Raw genomic sequence first — 14762 nt, forward strand, 5'->3', positions numbered from 1 at the left:
CTTAGGGTTGTATACGGTGACATATGTACTTTGATAATAAATTTACTTTGTACATTGACTTTGAACGAGGAATTACCAATATCATACTGTAGGTATTCAGAAGATTGGTAGGACTTCACTCAAACATTGAATTAGATCATGTGTGGTCTGTATCTCAATTCATTTTATTAGTTCTGATGAATAAAGTTACTATGTCTAACCAAATATCTGTTGATGTCAGATCATAGAGTTATACAACACAGAAACCGGTTTTTCAGCACAACTGGTCCTTGCCAACCATGATGCCCCTCTACATTCATCCCATCTTCCTGCCTTTGGTCCCCATCCCTGTAAATCAGGGGGTATCAACCTGTGGTCCACGGACCCCTCGGTTAATGGTAAGGGCCCACAGCATAAAAAAAATTGGGAACTACTGCTCTAAATCTTTCCTATCCAAGTACCTTTTCAAATGTTTTTAATGTTGCTGCCTGGAGTAAAAAGTTGGCCCTTCGGTTTTTATTAAAGTTCTCTCATCTCACCCTAAACCTATGCTCTTGATTCCCCAACCCTGGGGAACAATATGCACACAGCCTCTTTATGCACCTAAAGACTTTATATATGTCCATAAGATCACCCCTCATTCTCCCACCATCCAGTGAAGAATCTCCCAACATGCTCATCCTCTCTCCAAAACTCAAACATTCAAGTCCTGGCAACATCTTCATTCAGTAACACTTTATGGCACCAGTGATTGGGGTTCAATGGGCTTGCAGTCTCAATCTTGAAACTGTCAGGCTGACTGCAGTGTACTGACCTTCTTGCAAGATAGTTAAAATTTTGTTTTAATTAGGGAGTTCTTCCCTAATTTCATTCATAAATGTTTTGGTCATAATTGTAAGGTTGGGTCCCTTGTACTGCAATCCCAGCAGTAAAAAATAGTATATTTGAATCAATCCTGCCAAATTCTGTAAAAAAAATTAACAACCATAATTACATCATTTTAACAACATCATAAACTCACTGGAAAACATGCCAAAATAATGCAATCTGACTCTATAATTTATTGTTTTTTTTGACATAATCATCATTTTAATGGTTTTGTACTGCTGTTGACTTCAACCAGATCTTAAAGAGGGATGGGACACAATGAACCAAACTGAACTCCAAATAAGATCTGGTTAAGATTCTACACAACTCTGCACTCTTTGGATTCTACCACTTCTGAATAAAGGGCAATATTATATTGGTCTTTCCGCTTAATATTTGTAGTTTTTTTATTTTGTGGGTGCAAAATTCATGTAACTTTTATAGGCATATCTTTGCTGCTTCTTCAAAACTCCCAGCATTTAGCAGAAGGATCTGACTGCTTTTTTTCTTTTTTATCCAAGTGGTTTATTACAAAATTCATCACAATAAACTGCATCCATCATTTTCAGCCAATCGGTTAATCAATCCAGAATATTTTATAAATTCCTGCTTTCAACTATATTTATCAATAATGTAGTTTAATCTTTAAAATTAGTTGCACATCCCTCTACACCTTCTTCCAAGTTATTAATTTAGCAGAGGAAGGCTGAAGCACAGATGTAGCTATATGAGCAGCACTAATTATATTCAACCAGAAAGGGTTCATTCTTGCTTTCCTGCTTTCCAACTGCATAAGCTACATTCAAAGCTTAGGTACTATTTTTCTTTTTCTAGGCTTTGCTGGTTTCTTGTACAGAGGTGTTTCAAAATTTTATGGGTTCTATACAGACAAAATTCATTTAATATTTAATGCTCTCCACATCATGAATTTTAAGTGAAAATAAAACAAAAACAAACTGTTAAACACAGAACATATAGTATTATTTGTCCAGAATAAGCAATCTCTAAAATATGGTAGACACAAGATTTTATAGATGCTGATGAAGAGCATCTGCCCAAAACATTGACTATTTACTCCCCTCTACAGATTTTGTCTGACTTGCTGAATTTCTCCAGCATTTTCTCTGTGTGTTGTTTTAAAATATGGTAACATACTGAGGTCAGAGATGAGAAATCCACACTCTCTTATGTTCTGTGAAAATTAAAGCATTTTGGATCTTTTCAAAATTGCACCAAGTGTTGTCTAGTATAACCTGAATGAACACTTTGAACTGAAGGTGATTGGTCAGACTGTGAACTGAAGACCCAAATTTTTGTATTCTTTAGAAACTAATCTGAATTTTTGTTTCAACACCTTCCGTCATTTTAAAATTGAACACAGAATATTCATGTTCTCGAATGTCTAATCAGAACCTGGTGTTTGGCATTCTACGTGTGCAGCTTCAGACAACAGGTGAAAGAGGGCATCAGGACAGTGACAGCTGAGAGGGGAGTGAGGGGATGGGTTGCAGTGGATTCTGTGGGAGTGTTGTCAGCTGCACCAATCCAATGTGACCAGGGGTGTGGGTTCAGGAGTGGATGGTGCTTCATTAGGGTCGGCAATTGGTGGGGGTGGGGGAGGCATTTCAAAGGCCTAAGGGAGATGCGTATATGAAGTTGGCTAGGTAACAGATGACAGAGGCTCTTGGTGATTGCTGTCTTTGCAGACTGAAGATAGAGATTAAAGTGGCTGTTAAGGGATTGATGGTGGGGCCATTACTTCTTTTGATTGATAGTAATGACCTGGATTTGGGAGTGCGACCATAATTTCTAAATTTGTGGATGACACAAAACAGCAGGATTATGAAATGCAAAGAGGATAACGATAGTGTGTTGCAGAATTTAAAAATGAATGGCAGATGAGCACATCAATTAGATTAACTTTAAGAAATATGAGCTGTTGCACTTTAGTACGATGAATGAAGACAGCCACAGAAAGATAATTTAACAAATGATTATTCCTATCTGATTCTACTATTTACCTTAACATTAGGTCCAATTTACTATGAACAATTAATCTATCCATTTACATGTCATTGTAATAAGTAGGAGGGAACTGGAGCACCCAAGGGAAACCCATACAGTCACAGGGAGCACGTGCAGACTCCATGTACACAGCACCTGAGGTTAGGACTGAACCTAGATCTCTGGCTGCACTAGTTGCACCCTTCTTGGGCCCTTCACTTTATTTTACCCATGCCTCCCAAATTATTGATAACTGAAGTAACTTGTTTTTGCCCTTGTTCAAACGGGCATGGACCTGAATCATTACCTTTGCTTTTCTTTCGACAGATGTACCTGACTTGCTGAGAGTTCACTGCATTTTCTGTCTTTATCTCAGATTACTAGTGTCTGTAGTTCTGTTTCAATTTTATTTAATCTTTGTGCTGCTACAGATATTGCCTGGAAAATTCAAAAATCTGAGGTGTAAGTGGGCTTGGGAGTCTTTGTGCAGGATTCCCTGAAGGTTAATTTGCAGGTTGAGTCAGTAGTGAGGAAGGCAAATGCAATGAGAGCATTCATTTCAAGAGGACTAGAGTATGAAAGCAAGGAAGTAATGCTGAGGCTGTATAAGGCACTGTTGAGGACTCATTTGGGTGTATTGTGAGCAGTTTTGGGACCCTTATTTAAGAAAGGATGTGCTGACATTGGAGAGGATTCAGAGGAGTTCCACAAGAATGAGCCGAGGAATGGAAGTGTTATCATATGAGCAGCGATTAAAGGCTCTAGGCCTGTACTCACTGGAAATGAGAAGAATGGGGGGTGGGGGGGGGGAATCTCATTGAAACCTTTTGAATGTTGAAAGGCCTAGACAGAGTGGATGTAGAGAGGATGTTTCCTTTGGTGTGAGAGTCTAGGACCAGAGGGCAAGGCCTCAAAAAACAATAGAGGGATGTCCATTTAGAACAGAGATGAGGAGGAATTTCTTTAGCCAGAGTGTGGTGAATGTGTAGAATTCATTTCTCAGGTGGTTATGGGGGCCAGGTCACTGGGTATATTAAGGTGGAGGGTGATAGGTTCTTGGTTAGTCAGGGCGTGAAAGGTTACAGGGAGAAGGCAAGAGAATGGGGCCGAGAGGGAAATGGATCAGCCATGGTGAACTGGCAGAACAGTTATGATGGGCCCAATGGCCTAATTCTGCTCCCTTGTCTGACAGACTTTACTCTTGGTGACATGCCTAAAATGTGTCACTTCACCAGATATCCTTTGGAAGTCCACATAAATCACAACAACCATACTTTACTAATCAGCAAAATGAGATCTCTATTACTTCAGCAAAAATATTCAATTAGAAGCAAAAGAAATCTCCAGGTGCTGGAGATCCAAAGCAACACACACAAAATGCTGGAGGAACTCAGCTGGCCAAGCAGCATCCATGGAAAAGAGTACAGTTGACATTGCAGGCCGAGACCCTTCTTCAGGACTCAAAAGGAAGGGGAGAAGTCCTGAAGAAGGGTCTCAGGCTGAAACTTTGACTGCATTTTTGTGTGTTGCTTTGTGTTTTGTGTGATCTCCAGCATCTGCAGACTTTTTTCCTGCTTGTGAAAAATATTCAATTGTTACTTTGACATAATTTGCATTTAGCAAGCTCATATTGGCTTTCTCTAATCAAACCAAGTGACTGAAAATTCTGACCCTAATTATTGCTTCCAGAACTTCCCCCTCATGAAGTTAGACTGACTAATATTGGGGTTATCTCTTCCATGCATTTGCAGTCCTTGTCCTCAGGAAACACTCCTGAATATATCCTGAATTGTTGAATATTGTAGACTTGATGATTATTGTGAGGACCTCTGTCATTTCTTCACTTACTTCTGTCAAAAAAACAGTATGTCTACCATATTGGCCAACTTTACATTTAGCAACCCTTGCTCATAACTCATTTTTATCAATATTTAGACCATTCAGTATATCAAATGCATCTTTTTCTGAAACTCTGTCAATACAGATAAAATGGATGTGGAGAGGATGCTTCCCATAGTGGGGGAGTCTGGGACCAGAGGATACAGCTTCAGAATTGACAGACGTCCATTTGGACCAAAAATGAGGAAACATTTCTTTAGCCAGAGGGTGAATCTGTAGGATGCATTGCCACAGACAGGTCATCACACTACCACATGATACGTGTGCACCTCGTGTAAAGTAATCTCAAAGTTACACCCACATCCCCAACTCCCGTATCTTCCTTCGAATTAGTTTAATGTTTTGAAGTTAGAAAACCTAACAAGGGTGTCAAAGGTTAGGGAGAGAGGCAAGAGAATGAGATTAGAAGAGATCATGAATCAGCCATAATGGAATGGAGAAGACTCTGTGGGCCGAATAGCTTAATTCTGTTCCTATGTCTTACAGTCCTATATATTTAAAGTAGAGCTTGATAGATACTTAATTAGTAAGGACGTCAAAGGTTACAGGAAGAACGCAGGAGAATGGGGTTAAGAGGGATAATAAATCAGCCATGGAGGAGCAGATTTGATGGTCTGATTGGCCTTATTCTGCTCTAATATATTATGTTTTATGGTTTTCAAAAAAACACTTAGTAACTTAGCAACACTTTTTTAGCTTTTAGAGATGCAATTTGTTTTGTACGGACATCACTTCCTGCACAAGCTGTTTTTTATATATTTCCTGCTCAGATTAGTTTTCATGGTTAGTTGACTTGATTCGAAGCACATTGTGGAAAGACATTCATCCACTCCTTATTTGCCCTTGAAACAACAATATCTGTGAGTCTTAAGTTTTTTTAAATATTGGTAAATGTTTAATGGATTTATTTTGAAGGAAGTATTACGTTTATCATTGTGCCATGAGTTTGCTCTTGTTTTTATGGCATAGTTATGGAGTATACGCACGTGTATTACCTTGGTTAACGCCAATTGCCAGAATAATTGACAGTATACTCGAGCACACAACAAATCTGTATTGAATTTAACACGTATTTTACTTAACTTTCTGCAGGTCCACAAGTGAGAATTCTCATCAAAAACCCTAAAGAAAGCTTCTGTGTCAGGTGATTTTTGAGAAGTTGTTCAATTCTTTGCAAAGCTGAGTAAATACACACTAAATGGATAGAACATTAGATCATGTGTAGCCTCTCCACTAGTAGGTCTGTCCATATACTGTGCAAAGAATCCTTTCAGGTCACACCTATGTACGTTCCATCTGAACCTGTTGGACTAAAGAGGTGCTAATTTTGAGTTGATTATTTATAAATATTGAGAGCAAAATAGACTCTGATCACATGGACTAAATGTACAATGTTGGCAGATATGCATTTGGCTCTGCTTACAAAATTTAACAGATCTGAATTTTCCAAATGACATACAATGAGACCGAGGACCAACTGGTAATGTTGTGCAACTAAAGGTGGGAAATATAAAGGATTTGGATTGCTTTTGTTGCTTTGCGTTTCATAAATAAGTTTGTGAATGTTACATGTGTTCAACCTGATCTGAAAATAATTGCAATATTATTTAAAATATGAGGGGATATTGTTAATATATTTTATTTTACTGTTCAGAGCAACCAACAAAATTCTCTCACCAATATTGCTGTTGAACCTTTATATTTTGTAATAAATGTTAATGTACCTCACAAGATAAAATTTCACTCATGAATATTATTGAATATCTCCTGGCTCATTGAATATAATCATGACATGGCTTCTTCTTATGATGATCTCAATTCCATAAAAGCCTCACAGACATGTTAGCTACCTTAAACTGAATGTAAACTACTCAATAAAAAGTATAGAGATTTATGACTGTATAGCAGTCTAACAAGCCAAAAATGGACTAGTTTCAACATGTAGCTTGTCCAAGTTAAAAGCAGTTGCTTTCTTTCATGAAATTCTTAAACTTGGTTATAAAAATTTTGGGTGATAAATGAATATTTAAAAATTAAGTAAAATTTCAATTTTAATCACAGTGTTGAACAACAAAGGACAGATCACATTCCTTTTTAGCCTTTTCTCTTCCCCTCTGATCTCTTCTTGTCTCTCCTCCCTGGTATATCTCCCTCCCCTTTCTCGACCTCTCCGTCACTGCCCATTCTCTCTCTTTTTTTCTCTCCCTCTCTCTCCCTCCCTCCCTTCCTTCACACTTCCTTCACACGATAGGATTGCAGAAACAGACAAATTTAAGGCTGGAAGGGTGGTCAAGGAATGCTTATGACAGAAGCTGGTGTCATGGCAGCAGAAATCAGGGTTCTAGCAGTTGAGATGGGGGATCTATGAGGTAAGGAACTGGCAGAAGGCTTCAGTTCACCAGCGGAGATTCAGATCCATCAACAGGAGTTTGGCACGGGGAATTTGGGAGTCTGGCAACATTCTGTGCAGAGGGAGAAGGGGTGGGATGCTGCCACTTGAAGCAACATGTGAGGCTATGTGTGGTCCTCATAAAGAATCGGGCCTGATATCTGACCTGTCAATCTTGCCTAACATCCTGCCAGGCGGACAATGCACAGTAAAATGTCTGTTTCACTGATAGAATAATTTGAAAACGGTGATGGTTGGCTTAAAAACAATAAATCATTTGGAAAAATTCTAGTTTTAAAATACTTGGTTACACTTTGTTAAACCATTAGTGTACAGAGAAATAAAGAAATGTGAACCAAAACTGAGTTAAATTTACCATTTTAGTGATGTTGGGCAATCCTATTCCAATGAACAGGGTCATGCTTGATGTGCCAACCATGGCTGTCATTCTGATGTTCCTTCCACTCAGTAAATTACTCCTGGACTTAGTGGTTGGTCCATGATAGAACAAAAGATCAGAGCTGGCATCTGCAGTCCAATATGTTTTATAATTCCACGCTGCAGTGTGTGAGCATGGAAGAGCAGAACAAATGGACAATACAGTGCACCCAGCTGGCAGTTCTATACAAACATATTGGCAAGCTATCAACAATTGTGATTAATTGAGACCCTAAATATTTACCAAATGACATTCAGGCTTAAATCACACAATTAACAAATCCATCTGCAGGAGAGATAGATTCAGATAGAAGAGATATCCTATTCTGTTACATTTGATAAAATTAAAAGTATCCACCCCATCAGCCAAATCCACTCTCTAAGATAATTACAACAAAACCCTTGGAGTTGTTAAATTGGGAAATCTAGATGTGAACTCTACCATTCTTTGGAACCATGCCAACTAAAGTAAGCTTTAAAAGCATTGGGTAGGCACAGAACTGTAGGTAAGAAAAGCACAGGCAATCATCCACTATTGCTGGTAAAACATAACTGGCTGCTGTCATGAACCACAGTGGGTCGCAGGTTAAGAGAAAAGCAAATATGAAACGAGTAGAAACAATACCATTCTGTCCTTAGGCTAATTTACTGCATTTTAACATCAACAGCGAATTGAGGGCATTAGGAGTTCAACTGAGTGCTTGCATGTGCCATGAGCTCATCAAAGAAACACGCTGTGCTGACCTGTCTTCCCCTGTTGCAGATTTGATTAAACCACAGTTACACAGAAAGAAAATGGTAAATATTTTATGTGCTGGACCACGCTTATCACATAAACTTTGTTGATTTCTTATGGCACAAAAATATAACATTAAAAATGTGTGCGTGTTCATTAATCATCAGTTTATAAGTAAGCCAGCATAATTATTTAAATATGAAATAGTTTTTATGTACAGAATTGATGTGCACTATGCACAGACCAGTAGAGTAATTCTGGCCATTAGTAAAAGTGATGGCAGAAGGTTCTTGCTGTTCCACGGAGACCAAACAAGTGTGTACGTGCAAAGCAAGTTACTTCACCCTGGGCATGAAGCAATTCTCACACACACCCATTGTGTTAATGGCAGTGCACTTGGCCATGTGTTTCTGATCTATCATGAAAAATCACAATAGTTTTAGGTGATTTAACATTTGAGCATTCCCTGCCTTACATATGGTGACTTGAAAAGGTTCATTGCCTTAAAGAAGTCTATGGCATTCTAAAAGAGACGTTAAAACCATTACATAGATGTTTCCGAATCATGTTAAAACAATCTTTGCATTACCTTACACCTTTTAGTCTGTTAAAATAGGCTTTTAGTGGCAGAATCAAAGACAAATAAAAATCTAGGGTGAAAACAGTGACATCCGGGTTGTAAAACCATTGCTGAATTGCAAAGTTATGGGATAGTATTCAAAAACCACCTGTCAATGATAAAATCTGAACCAGGTAGCTGAGGTAAAGCAGATAAAATGGAAAAGTTTTTGAAGGTGGTCAATGACATAGATCCTCCTGTACTGTTAGGGGGCAAAAGTTTAGGGGTAACTGTGGTGAACTAGATATACCTGTCTGACTGCTCCTGTGGCTCCTCCCAAGACCCTGCTGACTACCCCTGTGGCTCCTCCCACAGACCCCTGTATAAAGGCGACTGTGGCCTGCTGCTCTCCCTCATTTTCCCCAGGATGTAGTGTTGTTCTTCAGTCAATAAAAGCCGATATCTCACTTCCTAAGTCTCGGCGTGAGTTATTGATGGTGCATCAGTAACATGAGGGGGAACTTCTTTACTCAGAGAGTGGTAGCTGCGTGGAACGAGCTTCCAGTAGAAGTGATAGAGGCAGGTTCGGTATTGCCATTTAAAATAAAATTGGATAGGTATATGGACAGGAAAGGAATGGAGGGTTATGGGCTGAGTGCGGATCAGCGGGACTAGGTGAGAGTAAGCGTCCGGCACGGACTAGAAGGGCTGAGATAGCCTGTTTCTGTGCTGTAATTGTTATATGGTTATACGGTAATACTGTATGTGCCAATGTTTCTAAATGGAGCTGTCAGCATTTATCTGTTTAAATGGACCACTTCCAGCCTTGGACTGTTCAAATTTTAGTCTCAAAGAACACTTCTAATTTTAGAATGCTGAATCTGATGGCTCACTCTGCTGGTGGACTCCATATGGTGTGCACTGGCAGAGTTTTGTCTTGCTAAGATTCCCCAAGAATTAAACTCTGAAGTTACCTCTCAGATCCTGCAACAGTCTAAAACTTACAGCAGAATCTAAGCACCCACTTACATCCTTAGGTACGGCATTATTACAGATAAAAAACAAAGGGGGAAGTACTTTTAAAAAATTAGATTGGTTTAATTTAATGTTTTCATTATTTTCCACTTTCATCTGTTTTTGTTTACTTTTATAACAAACTCTATTTATATACAGAATCTTAGAGCCATTAAAAAATTATGACTGTCATCAACACTGGGAGACAGAGCTTTGCCCACTGTATAATCTATATAGTGCTTTCTGTTAGAAGCCCTGTTGCCTCTATTAAGGCCATGTAACTAGAATATAGGAAGCTTAAGACCAATAAGATAAATCTCTATACACTTAGATCAAATGAGCATGGGCAGGTGGAAAATAGGGGCAGCAATTTCTGGCAGCAGACGTTTGTCAGTGAAATTTGACACAATAAAACTAGGTTATAGCAATGTATTTTCTTTTATAAGCTAATGACATATGCAACTATACATTAGTTACAATTAGGTACATAGGTAGGAGTATCATTTATTAATGCTTCAATGAAATCAAAACATTAGTAGTTAAGACATTTTAATTAGCTGTAATGCCAAGGTTTACATTTTTAGTTGATACCCAGAGGAATCCAGGGAATTCCTTGGCATGTTAAGAAATCATTAGTCACAGGTGTAAATATATGAAGGGAAAACAGCAATCTGTGTCTAAAACTCCACAAGACATTCCTGTACACAATAAAATACTATTTTTTTTCCCATCACTTCTTAATCCTACCAATCAGCCATTGAAAAACTCACATAAATCTGCCTTTTTCAAACTTAAGCAACTTTCCCCAAAGTGAATAAACAGCAATAAAGACCCTTGGTATACATTGTCTGGGCAATCGAGTGTAGAGAGTTTAAATTAAGGACTTGATTTATTGATCTCATCTTTCAGTTTAATTAACTGTACTCAATTACCTTGTGTATAACAAGGTAGTTTTCTTTCAAAGCTGATGGGTACATATAAAAAAGACACAGTATGCTGAAATGGTTATCCTTTGGATCTGAAGACTGTCCTTCTTGAAGAAAATAAATCGAAGGAAGAGTTTGTGGCCATGTCTGTAAAAATAACCATGAGCTCTAATTCTCATTCTTGATCTGTTGTTACTGCAATATAAACTATTTGCAATAAAAACAGATACTTGGAGCAGGCTAATAATCAAAGTTAAAAGAATATATAGTGGATTCCAGTTAATTGGGTCAGCCACTTATTTGGGAGAACTCTTAAACAACAAACACTAAATGAGAAGATAGTCAGGATTCCCTTCATTTATTTATGTGGGATGCTAGGCCATTTAATTGGGACAGGAACCCACTGCTGAACAGTTTCTAACCAGTGTCAGCCCTATGCACTTGTAAGGCTGTTAGACACTACACTGTGCTTAGAGTGAACAGTTTTTAAAATGCATCAGTTGCATGTGTTTGTGTAAAAAAAAATGTGATTTGTGTCACTGGTCATTGGTGAGAAGTAAGCAATACTACAATCCAGAAAAGTTTTGCTCATTGAGGTTTCAAGCTTTCAGGCTTGGAAATGCTAGAAATGGCTAACAGTAAAAATAAAACAATTTCACTACTAGAAGAAGTTAGATACCACAAAGAATTTGAAGAAACTGACAATCATCTTGAATGTTACAATGAAAATGAAGATTTGGAGGATACAATCATTGAAAGCATTGAATGAAGGCTGTCCATTATCTGCACTTGATGTCTGCATTGATTTTGCTCATTTACAGTGAATCAAAAGAACACAGCAGCGTACACTAAATGAACTCCTTTATCAGTAACTAATAAGAACTAATACACAGTATTACAGTACTGTATTAGTAGTGTTCTGATTTGTTTGGTATTTTATCTAAACACATAATTTGTTGCTCAATTAAATGGTAGTTTCTCCTTTTTAACTTATTCTATAAAACTTCGGCTAATTGAGGCAACTGCATAATTGGGCCAGAATGTACTCGTTCCTTTGTGTTCCAATCCACTGTAAATGGCAATGGCAAGGTGCCATGTTAAAACTACCTGCAATAATGCAAATGGCTACATATTGAGATATATAAATAACATCATATTCCTATTTAAGGTTCAAAGTGTAAAACATCAAATAAGGAGCAAATAATTATAAATGTGTCCTAATAAATTGAATAATTGTCATTGGGTTGCTCAACACTGTGATGGTACATCATTTGAACAACTGAATGTTCCAAACTCATTCATTCTGCTTCTGGATAATTTTAGTTGAATCAGAAACTTTTGAACACAATTTTCCCATTTGCAAGCCAGACTGCAGTATTTATAGATCTTTGGCAAGTAAACAAAAAATGACAATGGCAACACGAGTGAATCTGCAGATGCTGGAAATAAATAAAAAACACAAAATGCTGGCAGAACTCAGCAGGCCAGACAGCATCTGTGGGAGGAGGTAATAACGACGTTTCGGGCCGAAACCCTTCATCAGGAGTGAAGTAACATGGGATGGTCGAGGGGGGATAAGAAGTGGGGGGAGGGATAAAGTAGAGAGCTGGGAAGTGATAGGCTGGAGGGAAATGGGCTAGGGGGAAGGTGGAGAATTATGGGAAATAAAAGAGAAAGAAAGGTAGGGCTGGGGGGAGAGATTATAGTGAGGGGGGAAAAAGAGAAAGAGAACCAGACTAAAATAATAGATAATAGATAGGGATGGGGGGCAGGGGTATCAACGGAGGTCAGTGAGTTGTATGTTCATGCCAGCAGGAAGGAGGCTACCTAGGCGGGAGATAAGGTATTGCTCCATCGACCTGCGTGTGGCCTCATCTTGACGGTAGAGGAGGCCATGGACAGACATGTCGGAGTGGGAATGGTCTGTGGAATTCAATTGTGGATCCCATGTTACTTCACTCCTGATGAAGGGTTTCGGCCCAAAACGTCGTCACTACCCATGTTACTTCGTTATTACCTCCTCCCACAGATGCTGTCTGGCCTGCTGAGTTCTGCCAGCATTTTGTGTTTTTTAAAAAATGACAATAACTATTTTTAAAAACCTCTTATTAACTTTATATTTATTCCTTGATGCAAATATAAAAACTTAGTGAGATTAGAAAAGGACCAAATTAATACGAGAAAATAAAGTAATATCAAGTCATCAAGATGAATCAAGTCATCTGTGGTCCAGTTTGGTACTCACACAATAGTCTTGCCAATGTGTTTGAAGGCTTTTTCCACAAATTCACGAACACTGTGCACTTCACCAGTAGCTATAATATAATCTTCTGGTTCATCCTGTTGTATCATCAGCCACATTGCCTGGGAAGTGAAAATAAAGACTGGAGTGAATCATAGATGGTGTGCTAAGCATGGGATTACTTTATGATTTTAGTTAAATCAACATGTTACTACTCAAGGCCACTGTTTCACTTGCAAAAAGGCCTGAAGACATATACTTTCTGATTATTTTAAAATAATCTTCATTTTAACGTGTCGGCGATGCATGTGCACAGAGATGCACAATATGTCAGAGATCATCAGCAAATCTTTGTGTTTTGGCAACTTACATATACATTGCTTCTAACTTGCCAGCTGTGACAGGTTTATACAATTCTTATTTCCATTTTGTTGACACTAATCTCATGGTATTAATCTGACATTTCAGGACAGGTATTTTGTGCACTATGACTTAAGACTTAACAGAAACAGAGAGGCTTTTTCATAGCTGGTACTGTATGTATCCAGATCACAGGTGTGCAAAACCTTTCATAACTTGTCTTCCAGTGAACAACATAGCAAATTGAATTGTATCATCCTACAGAGTAGATAGGTAGGACTTAAAACTTGCATCCTGATCTTGCAATTGAAAATACGTTCTTTCTGGTGAGAAGGATAAAGTATAACAATTCTTCATAATGACCTACAAGCAGACATTACCCCAAAACCGAATTGAGCAACTAATAAATAGTCAGATGCCAAGAATTACACATTTTGTGTTCTTTATTGATTTCTGTATAAAAGCTATATTCGAGTTTTAGGATTTTGGCTAAAACTACTTCAGCATTTTATTTGAAATAATATGAAGAAGTTAGTGTTATTTTTTTCTAAGTGTTCTTTTCTTTTGATGATTGGACATTATTCAAAGTAAAGTTTGGTGAACGCAGATATTTGATTCAACTAACAATTTTTCAAAGCAATTACGGGTGCTTTAAAGGGATGGGCTTCCCTGGTGTGCTACTGAAGAACCTGAAGGCATTATTTTTGGAATCCAGAAACCTTCAGATCACTAATATAGTTAGTACATCTATGTCAGTATGCATAAATGTGTGGGAACTGCAGGCAGTAATTTGCAATTATTATAATACTTGTACTACTACCTGCGAAGACACACATGATTTTCTAAAGTAAACATGATTAGCATTTTATCACCAATCTCAACCACCTTCCTGTTCTTATCTATATCATGCCCTTTGGCAATAGCATCAATAACATGGCACCTTAATTCCACACCATCTCACTCCTTCCTCTCTGTCTCATGTCTTTAAATTGGCAGCTTGCAGTGCATGATGAGTAAAAATTTCCTTGCAAATAATGCAGAGCAGAGTCAAATGCTATTTGTTTGCAATGCCTGATCATTAATTAGCACACTATACTTTGTGTGCTAATGATCTTTTAATAACAGGCCCACAAGTAAAAAGTCCCATTCTACCAAATGCACATTTAGAGATTTTTAGCCTAATGATACTTGCACATAACTCCGTACAACAGAAACATAGAGTTTGGGAGAAAGAGTTTTTAAACCATGAGAAACTTTGAGAGGAAGCTTTATACATTCATCCTCACCACTGTCAAGTGTACTTTAACTGTCCTCTGTAAGAATAACAGACATCTGATCCACTACCATAT

At 38.0% G+C, this 14762-nt stretch overlaps 1 protein-coding gene across 1 annotated transcript in view; it reads right to left on the reverse strand.

The window, feature by feature from the left end:
* Nucleotides 1-14762, reverse strand: part of gmds (GDP-mannose 4,6-dehydratase) — a 635450-nt gene that overhangs the window by 97989 nt on the left and 522699 nt on the right. Inside the window, exon 8 of the mRNA XM_073024208.1 lies at nucleotides 13057-13175. Coding sequence (XP_072880309.1) covers nucleotides 13057-13175 — 119 coding nt within the window. The remainder of the gene's footprint in view (nucleotides 1-13056; nucleotides 13176-14762) is intronic.

Source organism: Hemitrygon akajei, chromosome 20 (genome assembly GCF_048418815.1).
Source record: "Hemitrygon akajei chromosome 20, sHemAka1.3, whole genome shotgun sequence".
NCBI lineage: Eukaryota > Metazoa > Chordata > Chondrichthyes > Myliobatiformes > Dasyatidae > Hemitrygon > Hemitrygon akajei.